The 25,223-nt window shown below is 35.6% G+C and overlaps 1 protein-coding gene across 5 annotated transcripts in view; it reads right to left on the reverse strand.

Moving 5' to 3' along the window:
• The window catches only part of CAMKMT (calmodulin-lysine N-methyltransferase), a 404,258-nt gene that overhangs the window by 345,059 nt on the left and 33,976 nt on the right, over positions 1-25,223 (reverse strand). For all 5 annotated transcript variants that reach the window (XM_036873913.1, XM_036873911.1, XM_036873909.1 and 2 more), the window contains exon 3: positions 22,581-22,645. In XM_036873913.1, the coding sequence (XP_036729808.1) occupies positions 22,581-22,645 (65 nt within the window). The remainder of the gene's footprint in view (positions 1-22,580; positions 22,646-25,223) is intronic.

The raw sequence follows: 25,223 nt of genomic DNA on the forward strand, positions 1-25,223 counted from the left end.
TTCTGCTGAGGTACAATAACAGGAACCGAATTTACACTCCCTCCTTAAACTGCTAAGAAATCAGATAACAAAGTATGAGGCAATGTTTTTCAGACATTAGACAACAGGCAGTGATCCCTCAGAGAAAAGAAACAAACTAAGCAATCCTTACAACTGCACCAAAACTTACCACCCAGAGAAGTTCCTAGGCCATAACTGGGACAGGGGACCCAAACAGAGCCCAACAATCTTTCTGAGTTGAAGAGACAGAGATTAGATTTTCAGGAGGGCAAAGCAGCTAGTATTTGTGGAACAAAAATACCAGACAGAAAGGAGCTGCACAGAAAAAGCTCTAGAAATCTGCAGGGTGGTCTCATGCAGTTCTCTCTTTGGCTAAGAAGTGATCTGTGTATGCATAAGAGGAAAGTATCCAAAGGAGAAAAAACACCAGAAAAGAGTGTGAAGAACAACTACCAAAGTTTACACAGGGCTAGAAATAGTACATTTTCCCACCAACCAAAGTGAAAAGACCTATACTACATGGGACACTGACTAGAAACCTCAAGAAGAATATCACTTTAGAAATGGGGCTTAATTTACCCTATAATGAAAGACTGCTCTGAATCTTACCCTAATAGAGCTTAAAAGCAAGCCTCAAGAGGATCCAACTGATTCTAATTAACTATATGCTAAAACAAAGTCCAATGCAATTTAAAGAAACATAACAAAATCTGGCAAACAACATAAAACTCACAGTATCTGGCATCCTATAAAAAATCATCAAGCATGTAAAGAAGCAGAAAAATATGACCCATTACCAGGAGGAAAAAAATCAATCAATAGAAGCTGAACCCGAAATGACAGAGATGATGGAACTAATAGGCATGGATGTTAAAACAGTTCATGTAAACAAACATGCCCCATATGTTCAAGAAGGTAGAGGAAAACATGAGCATGATGAGAAGACAGCTAGAAGACATAGGAATTTCCCAAATGGAACATCCAGAAATGAAAAATATAGTATCTGAAATGAAAAATACTCTGAATGGGATTAACTGCAGATTAGAATCTACAGAAGAAAATATCAGTGACCTTGAAAGCATGGCAATAAAGTACACAAAATGAAGCACACACAGAAAAAACACTGGAAAAAGGACATCAGTGACAATAGCAAGCATTCTAACACAGATATAATTAGAGTCCTGAAGGAAGGAGGAAGAAAAACATTTAAAGATATAAAGGCAGAAAATTTTCCAAATTTCATGAAAACTATAAACCTACAGATACAAGAAGGTCAACAAATACAAGTAGAATAAACCTAAAGGAAACCACACTAAAGAAAATTATATTAAACTGCTAAAAAACAGTAATAAAGAGAAAATCTTAAAAGCAGTCAAGGGGGAAAAAATAGCTAGAGTGGTTATCTTAACATCAGACAAAACAGACTTTAGAACATGGAATTTGGAGTTATAAACATTCCCACAAAGAAAACTCCAGGCCCAGATGACTTCATTGGTGAATTCCACCAAACATTTAAGGAAAAAAATAGTACTAATTCAACACAAACTCTAGGAAACAATTTCTAACTCATAAGACCAGCATTACCCTGATGCTAAAACCAAGTAAAAAGACACTGCACAGAAAGAAAACCACAGGCCAATATCCCTCATGAACACAGATGTAAAACTCCTTAACAAAATATTAGCAGGTCAAATCCAGAAATACATAAAAAGTTAATCAAGATAATCACGTGAGATTTACCCCAGAAATGCAAATGACTTGGCCAAGACTTCTCCACCAAGAAGTGGTAGAACATGTCTTACAGTCAGATGTTTTAGTTTCAGTCCTGTGTTACTGTCCCCTCCTTCTGTTGTTTCCAATGTACTAATCGCTGTCTTAGGAACTTTACCCTTAAAGTTAATATCACACAACTGTGCATTTAAATTTAAATATAGTAACATGTCATTCTCTTATTATTTCAAGTGCCCTTGAAGGTTATTCATTACATCATTCTCAGAAGTCTTTGCTGAATCCACCTCCCACTTCAGAAATATGTCCGCCTTCTCCTAGGCTTTGACAACATTCAAAGTATATCTCTTTTAGCAAATTAATTACAACGCAGTGTGATCTTGTCCATAGGCCTTTAGAATGTAGAGTCCCTTAAGGTCAAGATCTTGACTGTATCCATCCTTGTATCCACCACACACTGCATATCATAAATGCTATTGTATAGACAATATATTAATTATATACACAGAGCAGATAATATGTATTACATTATATAAACAATGTATTAATTATATACTTTCAGAGCAGAGAATATGTCTTAAAATTTTTTTTCTGCATAATACACAGTCAGGCATTCACTCATTCATTAAGAAAGGATTCATTACACATCTACTGTATCCTTAGTAGGGAACTGCTAGAAAAGAGGAGATAGTAGATAAAGCAGAAAACGTAATGGGGCAGTAAGGAAAGTGGCCTCTATCTCAATAAGTTTCTTCACAAAGCAGTTCATCAAACACCACTGAAAATTCAATTTTTATATCCCTACCTTTCTAAAACAATGTTTTTATATAGGCATCACATTCCATGCTGTTCCTCTCATTTGAATGTCTGAAATCTCTTTTACTGGGCAATCTCATAAGTTCTAAACATAGATGTAACTAATGGCTCAGGAGAAGGCATTAAAATGTTAATAAGATGAAAAAGTATATTTTTCAACTGATCAAGTTTTTGAGGTTTTACGTTTTTAATTGTGATAGTATTCCCTTGACCTTGCTCATATAGCTCTACCTTAAATATACCTATCTAAAAGGCAACAAAATTACGTTCTTGGTCAGTTAATATGGAAATAATTTTGCAGCTTATCTGCCATTTTTTTGGTCTCAATTCACAATGGCCTAAGGTTGCTGCAATGTCAAAAGCAATTCTGGGTGATTATTTAAGAATTAATTCACAGGAAAAAGGTATATATGTATTCCTTAAGACCATAAGACATGGGAGCTTGAGATCAGAATTACTCAGTATTACCTACTTCTATCCTTCTGTTCTGTGTTGAACAATGTTTAGCCTCTGTTTCTTTAAAAAAAAAACAAAAAACAAAAAAACTGCTTACAGCCTTAAAGTGAGTCTGGCTGGCACAGAAAGTAGAATGAACTAGATGCCAACAACTCATTGGGTCTTAATTCAATGGTTGGACAATATGCCCTGGAGAAGCTGTATTCAGTCCAAACCTTCAAGCACATCCAAGCAATATTCATGAGTATTTTAGGTTATATAAAACAGTTGTACTCTTTTCTCTCTCTTAATCCTTCCCTTTCTCTCTCCCCTTCCACTCCCACACCTCAATCCAAACCACTTTATCCCTTTTTCTCAGTAGACGCTAACTTCTGCAACATTTAGAAAGTGCCCGCTGGCCCATCGTAACATATCCAGACTAGTTACATGACCAATCAGATGACAGAGAAAGCCAGATTTCATTGGTACAGTCACTGATTCAACAAACGGTTACTGCAGTTCCACTAGGTATCAAGCACTGTTTTAGACCGAGGATGCAGTACAGAGAAGGCCTCTGCTCTCAGGAGCTTCCATTCTGTAGTGGGACCCAAGTATTAAACAAAGAAATAAGAAGGTAATCACAGGTAACAGTGAATGCTATAAATAAAATAAACAACATAAAGGGATACAGATTTTGAAGGAGTAGGTACTTTAGATAGGGTAGTTAGGTATGGCCTCTCTCAGAAAGTGACAACTAAGTCCATGTAATGGAGCCACCCACACAAAGAACTGAGAAAAGACACAGAGAACAGAAACTGAAAATTCTCAAGGAAGTGTAGTGTGTTTGACAAATAAAAGAGACTCTTCTACATGACCACAATTCAATCATCAAAACCAAAAAGTAAACACTGATACATTACCATCTAATCCACAAACCCCATTCAAATTTCTCTGATCATCCCTATAATGTCCTTTGTAGGTCCAGAATCCAGTTCACGATCCCACGTTAACATTTAGTTATCACTCCTCATTTGTCTCCTTCAATCTAGAACAGCTCTTCCGTCTTTCCGTATCTTCCGTGATCTTAACATTTTTGAAGAGTACAGTCCAGTTACTTTGTAGAATGTCCCCATTGGGTTTGTCTGATTTCCCTCATGACTTGACACTTTCAGCAGGAATATCACAGAAGCAATGCTGTGCTCTCTCAGTGCTTCATATTAGGAGGATTTGCCCCATTAGTGGTGATTTTAATTTTTACTACCTGGTTACGGTGGTATCTGCTGGGTTTTCCTATTGTGAAGTTAATTATAAGCATGTTGTATGTATCAATTAATTAGTAATCAGTATTTTATGGAGAGATATTTTGAGATTAATACATATCCTATTCCTCATCAAATTTTCACTTATTTGTTTTAGCACCCATTGATAATTCATGCCTCAATCAGTTATTACTATGATAATTACCAAAGGTAATTTTGTAATTCCATCATTCCTTCTAGATCAGTGGTTCTCAACTGAGAATAGGGGGATGTGATTGTTGCCTCCTAGGGGACATTTGGCAATGCCTGGAGACATTTTTGTTTTTCACAACTGGAGGTTGGAGGTAGGGAGGGATGCTAATATCTAGTAGGTAGAGGGAAAGGATGATGCTGCAATGTAAGAATATTCCCTCCTTCCCCCCACCCTCAAAGAATTATCTTGCCCAAAATGGCATTAGTGCCAGGGTTCTAGATTTTTATAGTGCCTGTTCTAGATTTACTAAATGACATTCTGATATAGGTAGAATTTTCTATTCTCCCTCATTTTTATATTTATGAATATTGGTATAAATTCATGGAGTCCTATTTTACACAAAGGGTTACAATCTGTTTTTATCATTTATTTTGATACTCAAATTATCTCAGACTTGGTCAATTATCTTCAAACCAGGTCCTGTGTTCTGTGGGCATGTGTTAATCACGTTTTAAGTACTTCCCTACCTTATGACATAAAATGCCCAGCCCTGGGGTCAGCCATTTCTTCAAAGAGCCCTAGTTCTTTTTAGCAGAGAATGATATTTAGAAACCAAGACCTGAGTGCAAGGTGGGCTCACCGCTATCAGACCCAGACAGAGCTAGGAAATACACACACACACACACACATCTCTCTATCTATCCAGCAAAGCAATAAGTTCATTCTGATACTCCCAATTCTAATTCAATACCACACGGTTTGTTTTATCCTTCACCTTTCCATATTTATAATTCCCTTTGTTGATACTGAGAAACTTAGCTCTCATTATCCTCAAATGCGTTTATTTATTTGCTCAATCTCTCCACCCCTTGATATGTAACCAGATTCTCAGCTGCAAAGCAGAAAACTCAACCTCAAATGTACACACCTGCTAACCGCCGCCCCCCCCCCCGACCCCCGCCATCTCTGCCCATATTGAGCATAAACCTTGACTCCAAAAAAGGGGAAGAGAGAAGAGGAAAGGAAGAAGGTTAGTTAGAAAGTTTGGCCCTGAACTTGCCCTTACACCTCTAGTCCTACTGCCAGTTGAAAGCTTGCCCCAAAGTAGGGAAAGGAGAAAAATGAGCCAGATTCTATTTTAAGTGCAATGTATCCTATATAAGAGCAAGTATTCCCTATATCTGGTACATAGGTAAGAATTTTATGCTTCTCTAAATGAAAAATATTAAGCTGGTCTTTAATAATTTTTATATGTACACATAATTTACATATAATATATAATATAAATGATTTATAATTTATAATAAAAATAGTGTTAAGGAGTGTTGTGAAACACAGACAATTAACTGGAAAATTAAAAATTTGTTCAGATTTTTAAAAAATCATAACGTAAAATCAGTGTGTTCCAGTTAAGTAGAAATTATAAAGCATAGCATAGGTACAAAAATTATAATTTAACACCATAAAAGCATTTAAAATGATTCTCCCTGGAATTTTACCATTAAAACAAGAAACAAAAAGATAAACGAAAAACTATGCTAAAGACACACACACACACAGACATTGATGCAATAGTAAAGAAAAAACTCAATGGTGACAATTCTAAAACTAAATATGTAGGTTGGGCTATCCATAAGTATTTGAATGCTTTACTTCTTATAATAAATGAAACTATAATTCCCAAACTCACCATTTACTAGAGCACAATGTAAAACAACTGATGGTGTATGTTTCCTTAAAATTTTTTTTTTTTTTTTTTTTTTGTAAAGACAACTAAATTTAATCCTGAAAGGTCAGATGACAAAAGGTGTTTGGCTAGGAACTTTCAGTGCAATGTTGTAATAAAAGCAGGAAATATATTAGAGGCATACTAAGACAGAGCAAAATGCCCAACTGTCACGTGAAACTTAATTCTATTACGTGCTTAGTATCCTTCCAAAACATTTCTTTTTGCCTAAGTTAGGCCAGAGTTAGTTTCTGTGCTTGCAATCAAAGAACCCTAACTATGTACCCTAGTTCTAAGTTAAACTGGCCTCTTGAAACTGGAACATCTTTATTTATGAAATAGATTAGTTCAATCATCGTAACAAAAAAAATTGAGTTTTAGGCACAGACTTTTAGGAACTACTGAATTAATGCAGAGGTGGTCAAAGTGTTCTAATTGTCACCAGGCAATTTCTGTTGGAAGATTGGCAATAGGGTCAGAGTTCAATATATACTCACTCCATAGACATGAGTATCAACAATTCATTTATTTTTCTTTCTGAAGGCAAACTATGATATAATTCATCATTTGGTTTCCTATATGCACATCACTTTCCACTTCTCTTTAAAACTGTAAAAAGAGTTTTTATTATCACGGATGAACTGACACTCATTTTGAAAAGATTCTAATTTTACATTTATTTTAAAAATCTTTACTACATTTCCTCCCTTCAAAGTAATACATACTTAAAATCAACCAAACAATATAAAATTAATACAGAAAAGGTTAACTTTTCCTCCACCCCAGTCCTCAGATCCCACTTTGCAGAAATAACCAATAACGATAATTTGGCGTATATGTTTCTCAGCTTTTGGCATATTCACACAGTTTCTTTTTATAAAAATAAAATCGCATTACACACACTACACAACTTACTTAACAATACATCTTGGACATCCCTCCAGAATATAGCATATAACTCAATTCATTCTTTTTAATTGCTGCGTAATAATCCATTGTACAGATACACCATAATCTATCCAACAATTCCATTAAATAGGAATAGAGTCAACAGACTGTTTCCAAGTTATTTTCCTTTCCAACCCAAATAATACTGTAATTAACATCCCTGCACATGTGTCCTTATATACTGGAGGACAGATACCAAAAAGTGGGATTGCTAGGTGAAAAGGAATGAAAAATGACACTTCAATTTTTTTTACACCTCGTATGGGAAAGTTTTAATATACCCAAAAATAAAAGAATAGAAAATAATGAATTCCCATTTATCCATCATTCAGCTTTAACAATTGGCAAATTTAACATTCCCCTTTTCCCCTTATCCATGAAATTTAAACAAATCCCATCTATCTCCATGAACGGCTCTAAAAGTTTATCAAAACCCTTTCTGAAACACTAGTTAAATAGTAAACACCAGCACTTGTATTCTTTTTAATATTGTACATAACTTTTTAAAAAAGTCACCCACTTGTATTTGCTCCCTGTACTGAGCTCGTTGCAATGAAGAAACAGCAGAATCAAAGCATCTAAGACAGTAGAAAGAGACTAAGAAAGATCATCCTAAAAGCATAAAAAGACCTTGAAAAGGAACAATATCAGACAGGCATAGAGGTATATTAAGTGACAGAGGCAATAAAGATAAAGAAAGGAGTAACATTAAGTAGATTTTTAAAAGCTAGCATTAGCTGGTAGGAAAAGTACTTAAGAGATTGCTGGTGGTCCAAATGGGACATTTAAGCAAAGAAATAGCAATTCATGAGGAATAGGACATACTATTTGAATGTATTTTGGAACTAGCTGCTTAAAATACATTGCACTGATCAGAAGGCTAGGTGAATGGCCACTTAGTGCTCTCCCAGAAAAAGTTATTTAGAAGGAAAAATGTCACCAATGTGTAACAGAATAACATTTATTTCTTTTTAAATATAAGTAACATTCCTACTAAAGTAGAACAATATAGAATGCCTGTATATGTACACAGATATGCAAAAGGGACACTAGACATAAATGTATTTCTCAAGAAAAAAAGCACATAATGAAATTTTAAGAGCACTAAGGATATGGATTATTTAAAGGAATCCTGAAGTAAATTATTTTTCACAGTGAACATTTTATAAAATAATCATATCGTAATTTATTTAAAATGTGTTTTCCTTTTTTGGGGGGATTCCCTGGTGGCGCAGTGGTTAAGAATCCGCCTGCCAATGCAGGGGACACAGGTTCAATCCCCGTTCCAGGAAGATCCCATGTGCCATGGAGCAACCAAGCCCATGCGCCACAACTACTGAGCCTGCACTCTAGAGCCTGCAAGCCACAACTGCTGAGCCCATGTGCCACAACTACTGAAGCCCGCGAGCCTAGAGCCCATGCTCCACAACAAGAGAAGCCACTGCAATGAGAAGCCTGCGCACTGCAACGAATAGTAGCCCCCGCTTGCCACAACTAGAGAAAGCCCGTGCAGCAACCATGACCCAACACAGCCAAAGATAAATAAATTTTAAAAATTAAAAAAAAATGTGTGTTCCTTTTTTTAAATATTAAGTTCACTAATCCACAAAGCACTTATTGATTATTCACTTTATGCCAGGCACTGTAGATACAGACAAACATTATTCCTGCCTCTAGGAGCTTACAGTCCAGTGAGTAATTTAGACACAATTATAATACAATGTGATGTTTTAATGGTGTATTCTTTTCTTTTTTTTAAGTCTACAGGTAAACATAAGGAGGACCAGTGAAGTGTAGCTTAGGAGAGTCAGAAAAGAATTTATAGAGGAGGTGACATTTGAGTTGAATCTTGAAGGCTAAAGAGAGATTCAGAAATGAGGCAGAAAAGAATTCCTAAAACATGTGCAAAGCCTTGGTGATTCATCTCCATATATTTAAACTGGAAATATTTTTCTAGTGTACATCTGACAAGAACCATATATGGTCTACTTAAATGAAGTGTTAAAAATTTTATTAAGTTATTTTTAAGTTGTTACAGAATTTATGTGAGATTGATGTATGTGTGTGTGTATACATATACGTATGTATATGTATACACACATATGTGTGTGTTAAAATGGTAATTAAAGATGTTAGAGTGAATATACATATTAGCTTCCACTCCCTTCCTAAAATAAAAGTAAGTAGATGTGAAAATAAAACGAGGGTTCATAAAGGCACAAGAAGACGACAGCAAAAAGCTGAATCCTAAATTGGCAGTGGGGGAAGTCATTTACATCTCTGTGAATGGAGGTGAGAATGGGCTAAATACAGAAGGATTTGTTGAAAATATATTTAGAAAGCAGTTAGATCTTGAAATCTTATCTCCTTCTCCAAACAGCTGGGCAACTAACCCTCCTCCACTCTGTCCTCCATCTAATCTCCAAAGAGCAAAATCCTAGGGGCTCTGGACTATAGGGCATTAGCACAGATGAGGGAGGGTAGTGAAAGATAAAGTAACATATTTTTTTAAAGAGAAAGTGAGCAAATGAATGTTGAGACTCTTCTTCCTACCCAACCCAAAATGCTAGCAGCCAAGATATACACATTCCCAAGGCAGCAGACTCAAAGAGTTTTCTCTGGGAAATGGACCAGCTCAAGAGAGACACCCAAACATATGGACATCCAAGGTTCCCCAAGGAGCAGCCCAGCCAGATCATCCCACAGCAAAATCCACAATCAACAAGCTAGGATATCCTCATAGCGTCCAATCAGTTTTATAGTACACAGCTCTTAAAGATCACCAGATATTTGATGAAGGCCTCTATTACAAAAGAAATATCCCTGAGAGTACAGAAAAAGTCAAAAATATGCAAAACAGAAGATGAAAAGAGAGAGAACCTGTCCAGGATGTCCAACATTTGAAAAATGGAAGTTCCAGAGACAACAAGGAAAACAGAAGGGAAGCAACCATTAAAGAAATAATCCAAGAAAACTTCCCAGAACTGAAAAACGTGACTTTCTACACTGAGTGCCCACCAAATGTCCAAAACAATGTTTGAAAATTAAGTCACACCAAGATATGATATCGTAAAATTTAGAATAGTGAAAATAAGAAAAGATTCTGTCAAATTCCAGACAGAACTAAGAGTTTCATAAAAAAGATAAAGAATTAGAATAGCATTGGAATTCTCAAATGAAACACTAGAAGCTGCAATACATTGCTGTAAAATTTTGAAGGAGAAACTATTTCAAATTCTATTATTTTATTTCCTACCGAAGTATCACAAGAACTCAAAAATTATTTCCCTTTACTGTCTCAGGGACCTACAGGAGTTTATCATCACCCAAAATGATGGAGTAAACAAAGAGAAAGCCACGGTATTTGGGAAATCCAACAAAAAAGAGAAATGATAAGAATCCCAAGGATGACAGTGAAGGGAGATTTCAAGATGAAAGGTTTGCAGCAGGCATAAAGATCGAACTGGAACAGGTCAGAAGGCATCAGAAAAGACTTCAAACTGATGGTCTATAAGGTAGATAATTTTAACCGAAAATATTTTAAGCCTTAAAAATATACAAATAAAATCATGTCCTGAGATAATATGTCCATGCCATTAAATTCATATTTAATGTAGTTAAAGTCAAGCCGTTTTCTTGCCAATATTCTAAAACTTACCAGGGTGAGTTCTTCATTAATGAAACAATGTAGCTATTTTAAATTATTTTTAAAAGATGTTTGCTGATGAGACTTAAGACACAGTTCACAGAGACCATCCATGTACCTAGATGCATCAGACAGTGAGATATTTATCTAGATTTTAATACAGTAGTTTCTTCAACATGTGTAGAAAGAATGTTTTATTCCTTTGTAGTAGGTCAAGGTTGAAAAATCATTTGAGAATTGAAAATGCAGGACAGCACACAATAGGCACTTAATAAACACTTGCTGAGACTGCTCTTTCTTTTCCAATCTATAAAGAAGAGGCAAAGATAAAGTTAACTATATATTTTTTATATACACACATATACATATACATGCTCATACACATACATACACCCACAAATATTTAAAATTTCTCCTATAGCTCTATACTAGTTTTCAATTTCATTTTTCAAGATATTTTATAATTTTAAACTGAAGTGATTAAGTTTCAAAAATATGTTTTCTTAAAGGCACTGGCTATTGAAAAATATTTAAAATAATATCTTAAAATATTTTCTATTAAATATAACAATATAAATATTAGTTACTGACATTCTTAGTATGGGAAAAAAATTTCCCCAAAATGAATGACTAATCTGTTGAATTAAAAAAGGCTGATCTCCGAAAGAATTTACAAGTATTTTATTTAATTAGCTTTAATAAAATGACTAATCAGAATTGACTCTTCTTAAATATATAACTAAATAATCTGAAAATGTACAAAGATAAACCTGCCATAAGTGCCTCCAAATACATAATATGTATCAGAGGTTGCAAATTTAAATGTCCATGGGTGGGTCGTGAGGGCGCAAAATGGAGAATCTGCTCAGCTCCAGATAATGATTACCATGTAAGATCAGGCTCAAAGAGAAAGTGGAAATCTAGGTTGTTACGTGAATCTTCCTATTTTCAGATCTTGGCAGTAATTCAATTTTTTTTCAATTACTGCATTAGCTAATCAAAACTTGTTATGTGTTCTAACTTCAGTTTTAGTTTATGAGGCTTGTAGTATACGTCCTCTAAAATTGAGGCCTAGATTTACCTCTCTGTTATGTATAGTGAATACAAATACACTTATGGAGAAGGAATGATTCATTTGAGTGTGACTAAGGATTCAAATGAATCAATACATATTGAATACCACTTGAGCCAGACCTTGTGCAAGGTACTATGGCAGAATTAAGAGGTATGACTAGATATAAATAATTGATGTAAGCTTCCAATATATCTCTCTTTCTTGGGCTTCTAAAAATTGGAATATAATTTATCATCCAAACCAAGACACTTTGGGGAGTGAAAGGAGACACTATTAATAATTACGCTAAGAACAACAGGTATAAACTGGGATCATGCCAAACAAACTTGACTGTATAGTCACCCTAACGAAAAGAAACTGATCTGCTTCAGTCTCTTGCCCCTGACTACCCCAGGCTCACACCCTCCAAGGAGGATCCTACCTTGACAGACTAGTTCCTCAGTACTATGATGGAGAATCAGAAGGAAAGGGGGGAAAAGGGAACACAAGAATTATCTTATGATGGATACAAAAGAATTGTTTTATGAAGTTTTTTGTTTGTTTTGTATGTAACAGTGCAGAATCAGCATCAATATGGAACAATAGAGGATGGGAGAAAGAAAAAAAGAAAAGAAAAATTGCTAAAGACTGTGTTGCTTTCAAGTCATTTAATCAAGAGAGGTAAAATACCCAAGTTATTTAAAAATACTTTTGTTGCATGGACTTTAGACTAACACCCCTTGAGATTGAACCAGAGAGGCTATTGTGCCTTCAATCTGGGGGGTTATATTTTATTTGGGGGAGAAAAAGATTAACAAATAGTTAACACAATATGATACAAAAGTCAGTGCTAAATTATAGAATACAAACTACAAATCTGTAGGACTTAAGAGAGAAAGATCAAAGGAGGCAATATGAATCAATCTCCCCCTTCTAATTATTCTAATTTCTCCTTTGAAGGTATGCAGGGGACAAGTACAAGCAGAGAAGTCATGGTTTACATACATACATGCCACTTCTCAATTGTTCATAACAGCAGTCGAACGAATCCCCACTAAATTCCAATTAAGTTGTCAAATATTAAAAGAAAACCAAAGTCCAGGATTCATCAAAATATTATTTGTCATTCTTTGACTATCATACAATTAAAAATGATACTTAAGTTTTAAGTCTAGGTTCCACCACATCTTTTAGACAGAAACTAAGGGAGTCCTGAGAAATGGCAAAGACACAAAAGTCTGGCCTCCAACCACCTGGATAGGCAAAGGCTTCAAACAAACCATGAATTTGCCACCAGGAGCAAAAATTCGACCTGATCCAGAACAAGTAGATTGTGAGCATGTGGAGCATCTCCAATATACATAATACACCCACACTTTCCAACTCATATACACAAACAGAATGATCGGAAACTTTTCCTCATTCCTTCCATGAACTGTCCCCACCTTCCCAGGATATAACACAAATACTTAGATTCAAGGCTGGGAGTGTAGGGTGAAGGGTGAGAGAGGAGAACATAAAAAAGATAAGATACATATACACAAATACTAAATTCATTCAGTCATCAAATATTTTGTTCACATCAAGCATTCATGAGTGGGGCAACACATACAGGCCATACAAATGTCCAAATATCCACTATTCTCTGTGGAAAGGCTGTCCAAATCCACACTACTTTCCTACAGACAGAAATATTCATTTAGTTGAGCTTTTTGTGTGACTTGTGTTTACATAAGCAATTTGTAAATATCACTATAACCATAAGCTTGAGAAACACATTGAATACCTTAGAGAAAGGGCTATGTAAAAACACAAATCAGTATTACTATTGTATTATTCTGCAAAAAGCAGCACTTCTCAAAAAAGAAAAGAAAATCTGAAATAAAACAAAACCCACATTTGGTTTTAGACTATTAAAAGCAAATGCATTCTTTCGCCCCATCCTCACTCCTGAAATCCCCATGCCATTAGATTGTCAACTACCTTTCAGAAACCCTAGAGAGCCCATTTTCCAGTGACCTTTAATTAGTCCCTTCTGAGACACAATCCACTGGACAGAATTCTTTTCCATTTGCCAAAGTTATTTTCTAGCACTCCAAGTTACCACTTTTAGTTTCATTTCTCCCATGAACTTTTAAAATTCATTTCTCGCCATTTTGGAGATATGCTACCTTTAAGAAATGGAATAGGCAAACACTCCTCTGTGGTCACTTACTAAATATTAATTTTTAAGCAAGTTATCTTTATCTGAGTATCAGTTTCCTCACCACTTGCAAAATTGTTAAGAAGATTAAATGGGAATAGTATTCACAAAGTTCCTAATATTGTAAGGGATGCAAAAGAAATGGTAGCTATTTAAAAGAAGATAAAGTACTACTACTTAGTATTTGCTGGGGGGGAGGGAGGCTTGCTTGGCATATCTTCTGCTAAAACTTGGAGGCACTTAAATTAGGAACATCCCTTCAAATATATAAAGGATGGAAAAACTAGCAGGTTTATAACAAAGACATGAACTACCTTCCAGTATAAATACCTTGGTTAAGCATTAATACATGTTATGAATCTAGAAAGGATTATAGGGTTTATTTCGGTCTTTCCGCATGATAGCAGCACCTTCTTTTATCAAAGAGAATCACTACAACTCCATAATTTTTTATTTCAGATAAAAAATTTTAAAGTGAATTAAAAAGAGACATCTTCTAAATGTTCCTTCCGTGGTAAATAGTAAAAGCAAATGCATGTGACTCTGTTTATGGCTTAGGGGCATGCTTACCCAATATTGTGTCAAAAGAAAAAAACTGCCTGACAACTTGCAGCTAGGAAATCAGACAGTTGGAGATACATAGCTGGGAAAACTACCATCTAGAGACCTAACCTACCCTCTAGAAATCATTTCTAACCTATCCTCTAGAAGTCTTTCTAATAAAGACTACACACACATTGTGATTCTCAAGAGGGGCTAAGAGCCAAATCCAGAGCCAGTGCTGCATGCTGCCATCAGCTCCCCACTCTCACTAGGGCCTCCTATAGTCTCAAGGCTGCAGACCATTACCATATTACATGGTTAGCATACCATGCTAACCATATAATGCACTGAACCTTAAAATTTATTTTTCAACAGAACTTACAAATTATCTCTGTTCAAGCTCGATATTCTTCCACTGACTGAGTTTTTAACCTCTTTATACTCCCACGACCGAATATGGGGCTAGAATGATTTGATCTTTGACTTCTTGTAAGTGTATTGGGAGATTAGCACATTAACATCCAACAATGCTGGAGCTCCTTGGACAAAAGTGCTGTTTAAAAATAAATACTTTATATTTTTTTTTCAGTGGTAAAATGAATCGCTTCTTTTTTCCACAGTACTGTCCTAAGCAATCTGAGATTTTATCACAGCTTTCAGTAAAAAAAAAAAAATTAATACTCAATTTGTAAATTGAAGAATATCTACTTTTTTCAAAATAAAAACAACATTATCTAATACAAGCCAAAAGAAACAAATACTAAAAAGCATAAAGAAGAAAGTGATAATCATCCATAACTCCAATACCCTAACAAAACACTATGAACATATAGACATAGTACTATGCATATACATACCTACTTAATGAGTATATATATATTTTACACAAATAGAATCATATTCCCTGCAGTAATATTTTAACCTAATATGTTTTAGAGATCTTGAACAGCTATAAAATATTCCATCTCATGAATTATCCATAATTAGCCAGTCACCTAAAATTAAAGATTTATGTTTTTTCCAGTTATTCACTGTGCTATAATGAATTCCTTTACATTCCACCTTTGCATATTGGTTTCACTACTTCTTAGAAAAAGAATTATTAGTCAAATGAAATGGGTACTTAAAATTATGAAAGATATTGCCAGATTGCCTCTGGAAAAGTAGAATCAATTTACCCTCCCACCAGCAGTGGATGCGAAGGCACATTTCCCTACAATTCACCGAACATGGCTTATCTTCTCTCATCTTTGCCAATTTGATAACAAAAATTCTATCTCACTGTTTTAATTGCACTTCATTACTTCTTTACTAGTAAAATAATCATTTGATATGTTTATAGAGCATTGGTATTACTTTTGTGAAATACTTTTTTCTAATTTTCAACTATGCTTTGTCTTTTTCTTATAGATCTACAGCCTGTTTTTGCTATTTCTTTGTGGGAGCTCTTCACACAATAAAGAGAATACATCTCTGTCTGCATATATTTCATAAATAATAATTACCAGTTTGTCATTTGTCTTTCAACTTTTTTGATACTTTTTGAATAAAGTGACTTTAAATCTTTATTTAGTCAATCTATTCATCTTTAAATTCAAGGGATTTGGGTCACACGTAGAAGGGCCTCCTTATTTCAACATCTTAAAATTATTCATCTGAAAAATCTGGGAGTGTTAGAATTTTTTAATTAAATATTTAATCTATCTCAAATTCATTTTGGTATTTATATAGTATAAAGGAGAGATTTGGTTTGTTATTTTTTTCTAAATTCCTAGCCAATACTATTTATTGAAAAATCTATCCTTTCGGGCTTCCCTGGTGGCGCAGTGGTTGAGAATCTGCCTGCCAATGCAGGGGACACGGGTTCGAGCCCTAGTCTGGGAAGATCCCACATGCCGCGGAGCAACTAAGCCCGTGAGCCACAATTACTGAGCCTGCACGTCTGGAACCTGTGCTCCGCAACAAGAGAGGCCGCGATAGTGAGAGGCCCACGCACCGCGATGAAGAGTGGCCCCCACTTGCCACAACTAGAGAAAGCCCTCGCACAGAAATGAAGACCCAACACAGCCATAAATAAATAAATAAATAAAATTAAAAAAAAAAATCTATCCTTTCCACTCTCACTGAAATTCCATCTTCATCATGTGACAAATCACAAATATTTTTGTCTTTCTGAAACTTCTTTTCTAAAACACTGATTTATATATGTATTTCTGCAGTAATACTATACTTTTAATAATGTAGCTTCGCACTATGTTTTCATGTACAAAATATTAAAACAGGATGGCACACACCAAAAATATTTCCTGTCTTGTGTTATTTTCCAATATCAAAGATATTGAGGTCTAAGAACAAATGAGACATGATATTAATACTAACAATAAAAACGAATACAAATATTATCTACAGTTTACATACTACTTTCACACTACCTATGATGTTTACTACACTACAAGGTAGATAATGTTACTGTTTTTTTGGCTGCATTAGGTCTTCATTGCTGTGCGTGGGCTTTCTCTAACTGCTTTCTCTTCGTTGCGGTGTGCAGGCTTCTCATTGCAGTGGCTTCTCTCGTTGTGGAGCTCGGGTTCTAGGCACGCGGGCTTCAGTAGTTGTGGCATGCAGGCTCAGTAGTCGTGGCTCGCAGGCTCTAGAGCGCAGGCTCAGTAGTTCTGGCGCACAGGCTTAGTTGCTCTGCAGCATGTGGGATCTTCCCAGACCAGGGCTCAAACCCGTGTCCCCTGCATTGGCAGGCGGATTCTTAACCACTGTGCCACCAGGCAAGCCCCTAGTTACTGTTTCTTATTCAATTATAAGGAGTTAAGATTTGTTCAAAGACTTGCCTATGATCACACAGCAAGTAACTGGCAGAGCTAAAACCTGAACTTCATATTCCATGAACCTTCCATGACCCCACTAAGTTAAAAATAGAGCAATTACCCATAAAAGCCCAAATTCCTCATTTTTTAATCAAACTATCTTACCAAGTATGTGTGTGTATATGTACACACACATCTACATAAATGCATTATATGCCTATAACACATAAACACAATATGCCTTTATTTGAATGAGGGAAAACTTTAAATCCAGTCTGACACTCCTGAAGCTTAAATAATTCCACCAATATTATAGACCTTAACTACATTAACACAGTAACAATGAAACAGAAAAACTAAAAATCTGGACTATATTTCCTCAGAGATAGTCACCTTTGGTCTCCCAAATATAGGTAGAAAATGAAAATATTTTGTATTTCAACAAGAATATTTCCTTGAGTAATTACTAACCCAAAAGAGATCAGTTTTGGATACATCACAAAACAGGTCCCACTCTATGAGACCCCTAGGAAGGATCCAGAAGCAGGAGACTGTAGCAGTGTGCGTTAAAAGTCCAGGTCAGCCCCAGGATTCACTGGGGAGAAAACAATCACCATTGTCACATGTAAGAGTATATAAGGTAGGGGGTCTACAAATTTCTCTAGGACCATGAGACACCAACCACCACAGGGTCCTGTCAGGTAGCCCAGCAGGAGAAAAAAAAAATTTATTTCAAAGAATGGCAGAAAGCGTATTACCAATACATTTCCCAGATTTTAGTGGCAATGTTGTGTTAGCCAGGACTCCTGAATCACACTAGGCTACTGCAATGATATATAATAACTATTGGCTTCCTAAGCCTTTAATGGCTTATATACATTATATTGTATATATTGTATACAATATATTGTATGAGAAGTATTAATCATGTGTTCATGCTGTCAAGGATGACGTGCTAAAAAAGTACAAATGAAGCAATTATATCCCAAGCAGTGATGAGATTTCACATGTAGCAAGTAGTTGTATTATATACTATGACAGTAAAATTTGGATCAACTAAGTGCTGAAGAGAATCACACTTTTTAAAAATTTATTTCAGTAAAGGAAAGAGATGACTTGGAGAAAGAGAAAATGGTTTCAGAAGAGATACAGCATGATGGGGTTTCTTTGGATGTCAGGGACTGGCTGGAAAGGAGACTCTGCCCACAGAGAAAACAGAAGCAAGAGATCTGCTGCGTGCTTGCAGAGTACTCTCTTGTGATCCAAGCTATCTGAGTGACATGTTACGTGAAACACAGAAGCAGCCAGCACCTCGTCTGAAGTGAAGGATGCATCCTATACTTTTCCCTAGGTTGCTTGATTGCATCTCTTTCCAGGCATGATGAATCAATAGCAGACACAATCTCTCCATAGAGTAGCTTTGATAGTTAAAAAGGAAGTATGTTCTCAAGTACTAGAACCCAAAGATGGAATATGCATACCTAACCCTAGTTAGAGGTAAGCAAAAAAGAAGCTTGACTTTCAAAATAATTTGTTTTCCACAGTAGCAAATATAAACATGTAAAAATAAGATTGGGGTCATATCCTATAGAGCAATGAATCATTATGCAGAAATGACTGTGTGGAGATACATTTTAATTTCTTCCTACAACATTCAAAGGAATTCAAATACTGAAAGGATATCTCAAAAACATAAAACACTTTGCAAGCCACACATGTAAAAATAACAGAGGTAAACATACAGAATATTTTCATTTCTAACATATCAGGAAATAAGAAATTATCTAGAGGTTTCATTAATTTTCCAAAATTAAAGATTTTTTCCATATCTTTCTGGTGAGAGCATAAACAAACTCAGACTAAGACCGATCCTCTCATCTTTGAAAATTTACAATGAATAAAAGAATTACTTGTTTTTGAAGTTAACTTAAAATTGAGATTAATAGTTCCACTAGCATGAATATATTTTGTATACATTCACATATGTGTATTTTGTATAAACATGTACAGGGGGGTTGTAACTATAAAGTATTTTAATTAAGTTATTTTTTCTATTATCAGGAAGTTATGTGAACCTGTAAACTAACTCCTGAAGTAAATGAATAATTCCTGGGACTTCCCTGGTGGCACAGTGGTTAAGAATCCGTCTGCCAATGCAGGGAACACAGGTTTGATCCCTGGTCCGGGAAGATCCCACATGCTGCGGAACAACTAAGCATGTGCGCCACAACTACTGAGCCTGCGCTCTAAAGCCCACGAGCCACAACTACTGAGCCCATGTGCCACAACTACTGAAGCCCGCGCACCTAGAGCCCATGCTCTGCAACGAGAGAAGCCACTGCGATGAGAAGCCCGCACACCGCAACGAAGAGTAGCCCCCGCTCGCTGCAACTAGAGAAAGCCCGCGCACAGCAACGAAGACCCAACACAGCCAAAAATAAATTAATTAATTAATTAAAATAAATAACAATAAAAATAAATTGTCCTCTGTTTAAAAAAAGAAATGAAAAAATGAAGAAAAATATCAGTCAGGAAAATCTATTTTTTTGTATTAATGAATTGCTGAATATATTAAATATATAAGAAATAAATCAAATACAGATGTTTACACATACATATTTCTATGTTTACATGATAAAAGCTTAGGGTTACTATTCAAGGTATTTATTCCAGTTATATTGATCTGTTGAGACAGAATTGTGATTTTAGCGCCCTCTGCTGGGTTTTCCAGTCACAAACTCAATCTAAGGTCACCATTAGGGTAAAATCAAACATTCGAGACATCAAGTGAGAAATCACTTTTTCAATCCTTGATCACTTTAAGCCTTGGCAAAGATTATATAAAAGTTATAATCAAGATTTACTTTATTGTAACAGGAATTTATCAATTTTACATTAAGTTGAAGTATCATTATACATTTTTAAAGAGTATAATATAAAAGTTACACTAAACAAAATGTTTTAAGAAGTCTTATTTTTATCACTTCTTACTTGGCAATACATTCAGGTTTTTAAGACCACATTTATGGACTTCCCTGGTGGTGCAGTGGTTAAGAATCCCCCTGCCAATGCAGGGGACACAGGTTCGATTCCCTGGTCCAGGAAGATCCCACATGCCGCGCGGCAACTAAGCCCATGCGCCAGAACTACTGAGCCTGCGCTCTAGAGCCCGCGTGCCACAACTACTGAAGCCAGCACGGCTAGAGCCCGTGCTCCGCAACAAGAGAAGCCACTGCAATGAGAAGCCCGCATGCCACAATGAAGAGCAGCCCCTGCTCACCACAACTAGAGAAAGGCCGCGCAGCAATGATGACCCAAGGCAGCCAAAAATAAATAAATAAGTAAATAGGTTTCTTTTTTAAAAAAAAGACCACATTTATGACAAGACATTTTAATAAATTACTATTTTTCTAATTTGATCTATTTTCCCACCTTGTTAGTTCAATCAAAATAGTTTACTTTAAAACATCAGAATAATCCTTAAAAATACTTTCTTTATTATTAGAAAAAAACTGCAAAGCTTTAGAGGTACTCACCACTGGTAATAATAAAGACCTTCATTTACTGAGTACCAACTATGAGGAATACAGTATATTATACACTTTCCATACATTATGTCCAGTTCTAAGACATGAAAAAAACTGAGGTTCATAGAGACAATATAAATTGCTCAAGATTAATTTCAGAACCAAGATTCAAATGTAGGTGTGTCTCAATCCAAAGACTCAAACCTTTCTACCAAACAATGGGCAGCAGTGGGAAAAAAAAAGCTTTTAACATACAATTTCTGCATTTGTCAATGCAACAACAACTTATGGGGGGGATACATATATTATTCATACACAGAATAATAGCTTAGACCTTCAGGAAAACATTTTTATTTTACATAATGCTGCCAGCTAGTGGCCCTACTTCATACTGAGCCACTGGGAACAGTACTTGATTTTTACATGACCAAATCAAAAATCCACATTTAACATTCTAGAATTATGTTCCTAAATTGGGTATGCATAAGCCTGACTTAATGATATTTTACATTACCACAGAACTAAAGGAGAATGTCTCCTCAACCACCATTAGTATCCCTTACCCAGACCCTGCCCCAACCCCCAATAAAAATACTGGGAAAGAATTCAGCAAGTGCCAACTCAGAGAAACTAAAAGGTATACTTGTCACTATCCATGAAAAAGAAACCTACATTATTTTAAATATTTTAGGATAATTTTAGGATAGTTAGATTCCTTAGTGACAAAATACATAAATATTTTTCTCCACAATCAAAAGCTTGCCATCATGTGGGCATAAGAACAAAATCATTGCCTGAGTATTGTTGGACATTATTCTATGCAGATCGAAAATCAGAGAGCATTTGATAATGTAGTACTGTTAGCAGAATATGTTATTTTAGTTCAGACAATAAGTAGTTACAGCTGTGAAATTTCCTGAGACGAAAAGTATTTGAGTATAATTTTTACATTTAAAATGGTAATATTTCAATGATTATCCACTATCTTAAGAATAATAGCCTATGCAACACATAAAGGAGTACACCGCTTCTATCATGGTATGTTGTTTAACACAGTGATATAAAGATATTTCTTGTTTGATTTCTTTCATTATGTGACATTATAATTAAATGATTTTCTCAGTGGAGAAATCTATTATGACTTAATCAGAGACTTAGATAAGAAGTCAATATATTCTATAATATTATAATAATGCATAAAATAAAATCATTCGGGTATTAAAGTATATTAGCAGCAAGGAAAAATGTTCTGGGTTCACTCTTTAGTGAAAGAGAGAAGAAGCAAGAAGTAGAAACACACATACCCAAACACGGCAAAGAAGGGAGAGACAGCCCCTCTGTTGGACTGATTAACTGAAAAGGTCAAAATGAAAACAAGAAACAAAAGGGATAGTACTGGAGAATCCAGTGTTCCTCCTGACCTATGTTCTGTCATACACACACACACACACACACAGAGACACAAAACTGCCAAGTATAAAACCTGCCTTATCCCACTGAGTAGGTACATCTTACATGAGGCTTATTATGCAGCTAAAAACAGCAAGAGTTTCTATTACACACACACACACACACACACACACACACACACACACACACACGTCAATAAAATAAACACTGGAAAAAAATTAAAAATTCACTTTTAAAAGACTAATATTTCTATACAGTGAGTATATAACTTACAAATATTTCCTGTATTGTCAAAGCTGGTAAGAACATCTTCAACATTCAAAGATCCACTATTATGCCTAGAAAGGAATAAAGCATTTTCTTTAATGATTCTGAAATATTCACATTTATTAATCTTTTAAAAAGCTGAGACTATATTGTGATACACTCAATACTAATAACCCTTTCCATGTGCTGTTTTTAAAATATTTCTGCCCACTAGAGGGAGAAGGAGAAGAAATAACAGACGAGTCTTTGGGATATTTAATGTAATGACATTTCTTGATGATTAATCTACACTTTAAAGTACTAATAAGTGTTTCTATTGTTATTGTTTTAATTATATAAACGTGACATAAATTATTTACATTTATAAAGACAACAAAACAAAACCCTACACTTTGAGAATCTCAAAATGAAAATAAACAATCAACTTCCATTACCACACTCCACAATACATAAGTTCCTTCTATTATGGCCCAACAAATTCAGAACTTCAGTCACAAAGAACTAACCGACCCTCAGGTCTGCACATTCCATTTACAGGGAGTTCTAAATGTCAGGGGGCAAATGTTTTGTATCTTGCTCACTGATCTTAATTCTATTCCTCTTATTTATTTATTTTTTAAAATAAATTTATTTATTTATTTATTTTTGGCTGCATTGGGTCTTCATTGCTGCACACGGGCTTTCTCTAGTTGCGGCGAGCGGGGACTACTCTTCATTGTGGTGTGCAGGCTTCTCATTGCGGAGGCTTTTCTTGTTGTGGAGCACAGACTCTAGGCGCACGGGCTTCCATAGTTGTGGCACGCGGGCTCGGTTGTTGTGGCTCACAGGCTCTAGAGCGCAGGCTCAGTAGTTCTGGCGCACAGGCTTAGTTGCTCTGCAGCACGTGGGATCTTCCCAGACCAGGGCTCAAACCCGTGTCCCCTGCATTGGCAGGCGGATTCTTAACCACTGTGCCACCAGGCAAGCCCCTAGTTACTGTTTCTTATTCAATTACAAGGAGTTAAGATTTGTTCAAAGACTTGCCTATGATCACACAGCAAGTAACTGGCAGAACTAAAACCTGAACTTCATATTCCATGATCCTTCCATGACCCCACTAAGTTAAAAATAGAGCAATTACCCATAAAAGCCCAAATTTCTCATTTTTTAATCAAACTATCTTACCAAGTATGTGTGTGTATATATACACACATCTACATTAATGTATTATACGCCTATAACACATAAACACAATATGCCTTTATTTGAATGAGGAAAAACTTTAAATCCAGTCTGACACTCCTGAAGCTTAAATAATTCCACCAATATTATAGACCTTAACTACATTAACACAGTAACAATGAAACAGAAAAACTAAAAATCTGGACTATATTTCCTCAGAGATAGTCACCTTTGGTCTCCCAAATATAGGTAGAAAATGAAAATATTTTGTATTTCAACAAGAATATTTCCTTGAGTAATTACTAACCCAAAAGAGATCAGTTTTGGATACATCACAAAACAGGTCCCACTCTATGAGAGACCCCTAGGAAGGATCCAGAAGTAGGAGACTGTAGCAGTGTGCGTTAAAAGTCCAGGTCAGCCCCAGGATTCATTGGGAAGAAAACAATCACCATTGTCACATGTAAGAGTATATAAGGTAGAGGGTCTACAAATTTCTCTAGAACCATGAGACACCAACCACCACAGGGTCCTGTCAGGTAGCCCAGCTAGGAGAAAAAAAAATTATTTCAAAGAATGGCAGAAGGCGTATTACCAATACATTTCCCAAATTTAAGTGGCAGTATTGTGTTAGCCAGGACTCCTGAATCACACTAGGTGTGACCTGAATCAATAGGTCATAGAGTCTGAGTTACTTTTCCAGTGGTGATTACAAAAAGTTGGTGCTAACACATCTACAATCTTCTACATTCTCCCCTATATAACTTACAGCTGTAGTTCTTTAGGATGTTGTGATAGTTTATAATAACCATTAATAATTCACAATAAAATTTACTTCATCCACACTACTTTGTCATTAAAACTCATCACAAATGATATATACTATTATGGACTGAACTGTGTCTCCCCAAAATTCATATGTTGATGCCCTAACCCCCAGTGCCTCAGAATGCGACTGAATTTGGACACAGGGCCTTGAAAGAGTTAATTAAGTTAAAATTCGGTCATTAGGGTGAGCCCTAATATATATATATATATATATATATATATATATATATATATCCTTATAAAAAAAGGAGATTAGGACACACAGAGACAACAAGGCATGTGCACAGAGGGACAACCACGTGAAGAGACAGCAAGAGAGCAGCCACATGCAAGTCAAAGAGAGAGGCCTTGGATGAAACCAAACCTGCAACACTTAGATCCAAGACTTCTAGACCCCAAACTGTGAGAAAATAAACTTGCCGTTTAAGCCATCCAATCTGCGGTGTTTTGTTCTGGGAGCCCTAGCAAGCTAATACATATAGTAAGAGAACACATGTAAACTATAATACCCTTTTCAGAACAACATTTTATTTCTATCACAGAGACCAAGTTCCTTCATGGAGTGACCAAGCGAGGACGCAAAAAGTTATCTGCAATAATCACTGGCCCAATAACCACTGGGCTCACCAGTATCATAACCTAAGGCAATGAAGTTATCAA

This window comes from Balaenoptera musculus, chromosome 13, assembly GCF_009873245.2.
Source record: "Balaenoptera musculus isolate JJ_BM4_2016_0621 chromosome 13, mBalMus1.pri.v3, whole genome shotgun sequence".
Classification (NCBI taxonomy): domain Eukaryota; kingdom Metazoa; phylum Chordata; class Mammalia; order Artiodactyla; family Balaenopteridae; genus Balaenoptera; species Balaenoptera musculus.